This window comes from Spinacia oleracea, chromosome 4 (genome assembly GCF_020520425.1).
Source record: "Spinacia oleracea cultivar Varoflay chromosome 4, BTI_SOV_V1, whole genome shotgun sequence".
Classification (NCBI taxonomy): Eukaryota; Viridiplantae; Streptophyta; class Magnoliopsida; order Caryophyllales; family Amaranthaceae; genus Spinacia; species Spinacia oleracea.
In genome coordinates this window covers 124,157,363-124,164,006 of record NC_079490.1, presented here as the reverse complement: position 1 = coordinate 124,164,006, position 6,644 = coordinate 124,157,363, and the positions used below count along the sequence as shown (strand labels likewise).

Here is a 6,644-nt window from a genome sequence, read left to right as displayed (position 1 = left end):
ACAGTATGACTATTGACTATATGAATGATAATGATTATTTTACATCAATTCTTAATGTTGAGTCCAAAATACACTACCTCAGATAATTCTACGATAGTAAGTTGGAACACTCTAAATATCATCGTTCTTAATGTTCATTCTATACTTTTTCGTCCTGATCTACCCTTGCTCTGCGACCTAAGTTGGTATGAGTAACTACAAAGGACTGAAGAAGTACATTTTAGACTTACAGAACTGATTGATTAGAATCCATGTTTCACACTACTAGTTTCACATAACATGTGACCAAATCAGTTTAACCAGATTTGTCCATTTCAACTACCACCATCACCACTAGCCACCCACCCACACAAAACACCTTCTGCAACACGGAAACTGGTACATGGTAAGGGGTAAAACTTTATACTTGTGAACTAATGTAAAATATGATTATCCAATCTCTACATAATTACGGAGATTTAACTGCTTAGAGGAATTAAGATGGACAACTTGAACAGTATGCATCATGAGTATTCATAAGAAACAACTTACATGTGTACACTGGAATTGAAGTCGAAATACAACTTTTACTTTGGTCTTATCAAGTTTCCACTTTGAAGCCCTTGACATTCTTGGCAATCAGAGTATCATATAGTGAAGACCATTTGATTCAACTACTTTAACCCTGTTCATCAAATTCATAATAGCATTTAGGGCTTTGCAAATTTCCGCTAAAACCAAAACGAAACCATATTTTGATAACTACTAGCAAGGAGATTAACATATCAATTAGCAAAGAAATGTAAAGGATTGTCTCAATTTCCAAATCTATTCAATTTCAGATGGATGTCATTGTAAAGAATGACAGCTTTAAGCAAATTCAAAATGAGAAACAGAATCATAATAAAGCTTCACCACTTACTTCAGGGTTTCGTTACTAATCCACATTTCTTTCCTAACAACATTTACCAAAAGATCCTCCATTCTTACAAAACATCGCCCCTCACTCATTCGGACCTTCTTGAAGCCCGACTACCAAAGTCACGAGCTTACTGATCCTAGTATTGTATTAAGAACAAACTCAGCAACATAACTACAAGAAAACAAAATAATTCAAATTACAAAAGTAATCATCTAATTCAAACTCAAAAGAAATTTTCAATTAACTTCAGTATTTAACTTTACGCTAATGTGGGTCACTTGGTCCACAAAACCCCTTTAAATTTCACACTAAACTACACCATTAAGCTGAATCAACAAGCCAAAAACAACGAACCGAGTATGTTCTGATTGGTTCATTTCTAATTCGTTGCGAATTCGGATAAATGCACAAAAGCAGCAATCTACAACACAAAAGACTAAACCCCAAAAGCAGATCTTGCGCTTGCAAACGTAAAAAGGATAAAAATGATGCGAAATTTAGACCAAAATCCAAAAGGTTTACCTCTGAGAATTCAAACTTTGAACAATTGGAGCGACAAATTCAAATGGGTTTGCTTCAAACAACCCAAAATTCAGCTCCAATCGCTCCCAACCTCAACAATGTACTTCATATCTTTAGCAGGATCACCCAAACACGAAACAAAGAAAATGGATAAATGGGGTTATCATGGATGATAATAAAGTCAATAACTCAATAGAGAATTCAGGACCACAGTAGAAAATTAGCACCCCAAAAAAATCCTTTCTTTTAAAAAATAAATCAAAAATTAAATACGAGTGAATGAAGTTGAACACGAAGAAGCATGCGATCAGGGTTCCCAATTCGATTGTCTTCAATTTCTTAAAATTTTCAATTGACTTGCCCGAACATGGCGGAAGATAACGACAACCATAAAAAGGAAAACGGCAGCAAGAAATTGTGGTGAATTGTGCTCTTCAGTTTGATTGGCGCCACTGCAACCACCTTTGCTGTATGTATATAATTCATTTTCATTTTTCTTCAGTTTCTTTGAATTTCCTTTTCATTCGATTGAAACGTAGAATCTATTACTGTTTTGTTATTCGAGATTATGGTGGTTTTGTTGCATAATTTGGATGAAAATGCTTTTTGCTGTGAAATCTGGCATTGTTTAGATTTAATGATGAAGTTTTGTGGACAATTAAGTTTGTTTGATCAGTTATATTTTGGGACAGGTCGTTGGTTTGAGTTAATTTGCAATTTTGACTTTTAATTGTTTTGCAGACTGTTGAAAATTACAAAGCTTTTTGTGCGACTTAGAGGTTGTTTGGCCAAGCTTCTCTAGGTGTTTCTCTACTTGAGAAACAATTTTTGGGCCAAACAAGGGGTAAACAAAGAGGAGAAATGCTTCTTAGAGAAGTCCAAAATAGTTTCTAGTAAAGAAGAGAAGGAGAAACACCAATTTGGAGCTTCTCCAAAGTGTTTCTCGGGGAACTGTTTCCCCTCTTTAATGAAATATTTTTTCGGACAAAAATAACCTTATCTTTTAACAATATTCCTTAGAAGTCTCATCTAACCTTAATACTCCCCTCCCTTCTTTCTCTCACCTTCCCGAAGAGAAGCCCAGTACTACTCCCTTGTTCTCTGCTCCAACGCCTCTCTCATGAACATCTAAATTTTTAAAAAATCAACTCTACCTCACGGGAAGATGCAACCAGGAAATCTACGACCACCGGCACCATCTTTTCGTCCACCTAAAAAGAGTTCAGTAGTTGACAAGGTAAATTCAAACAATTTGTAGATCTATTCATCTTTTGTGATATTAAAAACCCTAAAAATTTCTTAATTCTTGTAAACAGGTGAAAAATATTGCTGGTAATTCTCTTCCTTTACCTACACATCCAGCACACAACTCTTCTAATGAGGTGAGATTTGTTAAATTTTTTGTAGATTTGTTAAAAGCTTTTCAATCGGTATTATATATTAGCATATGCTTAAACCAAGAGGCATATTATTCTTCGTGAATTAGCTTCTAAAATTCCTATGCCCTTCATGTCATTTTTTATGTTTTTTCCACCAAAAAGTTGTCCAGATTAATTGGTTCACATGTATTGATTGATTTATATCCAGATTAGTGCTCTCAATTCAAATGATCTATTGGCAATTCCGTATATTCTTTCTTTGTTTATATTGGTTCAAACCTAGATTTTGTAACCCAAATTTGGTTCATACGAAAAAAAGGGGAAAGAATAATTTCTTGGATTGTGTTGTACACCTTTACTCCAAATAAGCCCATATTCACCTTATCTTCCTGTATATGAGAAAAGTAAGGTAAAGGAAGAAAGAGCAACAGTTGATAGAAATGGGTACAAAAGTCCTTAATTAACAATGACAAATCATGAAAGCTAGACAACATGGTTATTTGGTTTAAAGTAGAGAAACAACCTTTTCTTTATTTTGGTGTGTTGCTATTAGTTTGTTATTGTCTGCATTATGTCAAATGTGGCTGCTGGGAATTATATATGTATATGTATACCTATTGTGATGTACAGGTTACTATTGTTCATAAGTGAAATGATTTCCTCGTGCTTCATTATCATATACGTTTGGGTATTGGGTGTATTTTTCAATCTACTCTTATGAATTTAGATTAATGATCAACAATTAAAGAGAGCAAAAGCAACTTGGACTGATCAATCCACTAAGATATATTGTGAGGTATGTGCTGAAGAGGTGACTGCAGGGAATAGACCACACACTCATTTTAACAAAATTGGTTGGAGTAATGTGATTAAAAAGTTCTATGAACGAACCGGAAAGAAATTTGATCAAAAGCAATTGAAAAACAAGTGGGAGAAGTTGAAAATTGAGTATACTGCATGGAAGAATGTAGTTGACAAAGAAGCTGGATTAGGATGGAATCATGAGCGAAACACAATCGATGCACCAGACGATTGGTGGGAAAAACATGTATTAGTAAAAGTAACTCTTAACTTTTAAAAAAAATCCCACTTTTTTAGCTAGTTGTAATTAATTATTTTGTGTATTATGTAGGTTAATCCCATTGTTGCAAAGTTTCGATATGGTGGCATACAAATTTAACCGAGTTAGAGATTATGTTTAATAAGATATATGCTTCATCTACCACTTCATGGAACCCTTACTCACAAGAAGAAACAGAAGTGGAAGATGAGTCAACACTAGGATATGATGAAGATGTGGAGCAAGTGGACATCACTCTTGATGATAGTACAACTTAAACTGAAAATGTCAACAAATCGAAAGTGAGGGTATTGAGATGACGAAAGGAACTGGGAAAAAATTACAGATGGGGAAGAAATCTAAAGTTAGCACAGCTAAGCTAATGCAAAACGAGCTAAAACGTATTGTTGCAGCAATGGAGAGCTTTTCTCAATCTAGTGCCACAATAACATCAAGAAGAACTGACCAACCTGGTTGTACCATTCAAGAGTGTTTAGTTTTGCTAGCTACAACTCCAGGGGTAGAGTTAGGAAGTGAACTTTATATGCTAGGAACTCGTTTGTTTGTCAAACAAGAATATAGGGAGATGTTTGTTGCTATTCCAGATGAAGATATAAGGAGTTCTTGGCTTGAACAGGAATTAATTAGAGAGAAGAACCTAGAAAGGGAGAAGAACACTTCTCGACGTTAGGTCTTTTTTTGCATTGTAGCATTGTCTTTATGTTTTCATGAGTACTCTATTTAATTACTTTGTTGTAACAGACTCCGTTTCTTTATATATCTAAGTTTATTTGGTCTTTTTCTTATTGTATAATGCTTTTTTTTATCAGATTAGTTCAAATGGAAGTGATAATGATGACGAAATGGGTTCAAATGGAAGTGAAAATGATGACGAACCGGGTTCAAATAGAAGTGATATTGATGATGTACTGGATGAGTACTCGGAAGAAGAAATCAGCAAATGCTATTACTAGAAGAGTTGAGGGGAAAGGAAATGATGTTATATGCTGCTACAGGGGTAGCGATACTAACCAAATACTATCTCAAGTATTTGGTTAAACAACCCCCTAGAGTTTCACTGTGTTCTGGATGGCAATGGCTACAAGAAGTTTTATCTACTCCAGGTGAGAGCTACAGAATATTGAGGATGGAACCTCATGTGTTTCGCGGTCTTGCCAAATTATTGGTTGACAAATATGGTTTAAAGTCGACTAGGACAATGCTTGCCGAAGAAGCACTTGGTATCTTTATATATCTATGTGCTCAATTTCAGTCTAATCGTAATATGCAAAATAGATTTAAGCATTCTGGTGAAACCATAAGCAGGAAATTTCATGAAGTTCTCAAGGCAATGACGAGATTTTCTAGAGACATTGTAAGGCCCTTGGATCCTGATTTTAAAGAGGTTCCTGTTAAGATTAAGGAGAGTTACAAATATTGGCCATACTTTAAGAATTGTATCGGTGCCATTGATGGCACACATATTCCATGTGTTGTTTCCGAGGAAGATAAAATCCCCTATATAGGGCGCAAGGGATACACAACTCAAAATGTTTTGGCGATTTGTGATTTTGATATGCTTTTTACCTATCTTGTTGCTGGGTGGACTGGATCGGTTCATGATAATCGCATTTTAAAAGATGCAATGGAAGATAAAAAGAAGGCTTACCCTCATCCACCAGAAGGTATTATACTTACATTGTATTGTGTGAAATGAACCTTATCTATTTATTTGTCATTATATCATGTCTTTTCTCATACAGGAAAATATTACGTTGTTGATGCGGGTTATCCTAATATGAAAGGATTTTTGGCTCATTTCAAAGGTGAATGGTATCATGTTCCTGACTTTGTGTCGTTCAACACAACCTCCAACGGGTTACTATGAAATTTACAATTATACACATTCCTCCTTGAGGAACGTTATTGAGAGGACATTTGGTGTATGGAAAAAAAGATGGAGGGTTCTCTCACTAATGCCTAGCTTCCCATTAGAAACACAAAAAAAAATAGTTGCGTCAACAATGGCTATGCATAATTATATTAGAAGACATGCACTTGAAGATTTGGAAGTTGATAAGTGAGACATGGATCCTAATTATATTCCACAGGTTGAAGGAGAGGAAATTTTTATAGGGACTTCAACTACTTCCGGAGATGAACATGATTGTTCAATGGACGATGATAATATGGAGCCCATTCGCCATAATATTGCAGCTTTGTTGTTAAAAGGCCGTGGAGTGTAATGTCGTTGTTCTAGTTTATTAGTTTTGTATTAATGAACCTATAATTAAAACTTTTGTATATGAATATTTAAAACTCTTTAAAGCTTATATATTGATTTTGGATTATAAAATTGTATAATTACATAAATGTTAAAATTTTGGATTTCAATAATTTTTTTTTGATAATATACATAACATATAAATATTTACAAAATATGTTATGGGCTAAAAGGTATTTTGATAAATAATGGGCTTGAAACTGCTAAACTAAAGAATAGGCCAAACACTATAAAACTGTTTCTGATTCTGAAAAATGTTTCTCAATATATGTGGCCAAACATAACTGTTTCTCAAAAGTGATTCTATAGAAACTGTTTCTGCAAAACTACTTCTAAGAAACAGAAATTGTTTCACAGAAGCTTGGCCAAACAATGCCTTAGTTGGATTAACTTTTGCAACTCTTCAGAGCTGTAAAACCGCCAAATTGATAGTGCTCAGGTTTTCGGCTTCTTATTTCCCTCGTCTCCTCCGATTTGCTGATCAAAATGGATGGCTTA

General features: G+C 34.5%; 2 protein-coding genes across 2 annotated transcripts; both read left to right on the top strand.

Annotated features, from left to right (window-relative positions):
• The first annotated feature begins 2,173 nt into the window (after window positions 1-2,173).
• LOC130459789 (uncharacterized) lies at window positions 2,174-6,100 on the top strand. The gene is made up of 4 exons (XM_056827338.1): window positions 2,174-2,660; window positions 2,740-2,805; window positions 4,693-5,547; window positions 5,626-6,100. Exons 3-4 carry the CDS (start codon window positions 4,824-4,826, stop codon window positions 5,748-5,750), a joined length of 849 nt encoding a protein of 282 aa, XP_056683316.1. The 5' UTR covers window positions 2,174-2,660; window positions 2,740-2,805; window positions 4,693-4,823; the 3' UTR covers window positions 5,751-6,100.
• Window positions 2,589-3,982, top strand: LOC130471855 (L10-interacting MYB domain-containing protein-like). The gene is made up of 4 exons (XM_056842185.1): window positions 2,589-2,660; window positions 2,740-2,805; window positions 3,530-3,850; window positions 3,935-3,982. The coding sequence occupies exons 1-4, from the start codon at window positions 2,589-2,591 to the stop codon at window positions 3,980-3,982; spliced, it is 507 nt and encodes a 168-aa protein (XP_056698163.1).
• Window positions 6,101-6,644: the final 544 nt, after the last annotated feature.

Coding starts and splice junctions, on each gene's coding strand:
- LOC130471855 (XM_056842185.1), top strand. CDS start 2,589: ATGCAACCAGGAAATCTACGACCACCGGCACCATCTTTTCGTCCACCT. Junction 2,661..2,739: donor AGAGTTCAGTAGTTGACAAG/GTAAATTCAAAC, acceptor TCTTGTAAACAG/GTGAAAAATATTGCTGGTAA. Junction 3,851..3,934: donor ACGATTGGTGGGAAAAACAT/GTATTAGTAAAA, acceptor TGTATTATGTAG/GTTAATCCCATTGTTGCAAA.
- LOC130459789 (XM_056827338.1), top strand. CDS start 4,824: ATGCTATTACTAGAAGAGTTGAGGGGAAAGGAAATGATGTTATATGCT. Junction 5,548..5,625: donor TTACCCTCATCCACCAGAAG/GTATTATACTTA, acceptor TTTCTCATACAG/GAAAATATTACGTTGTTGAT.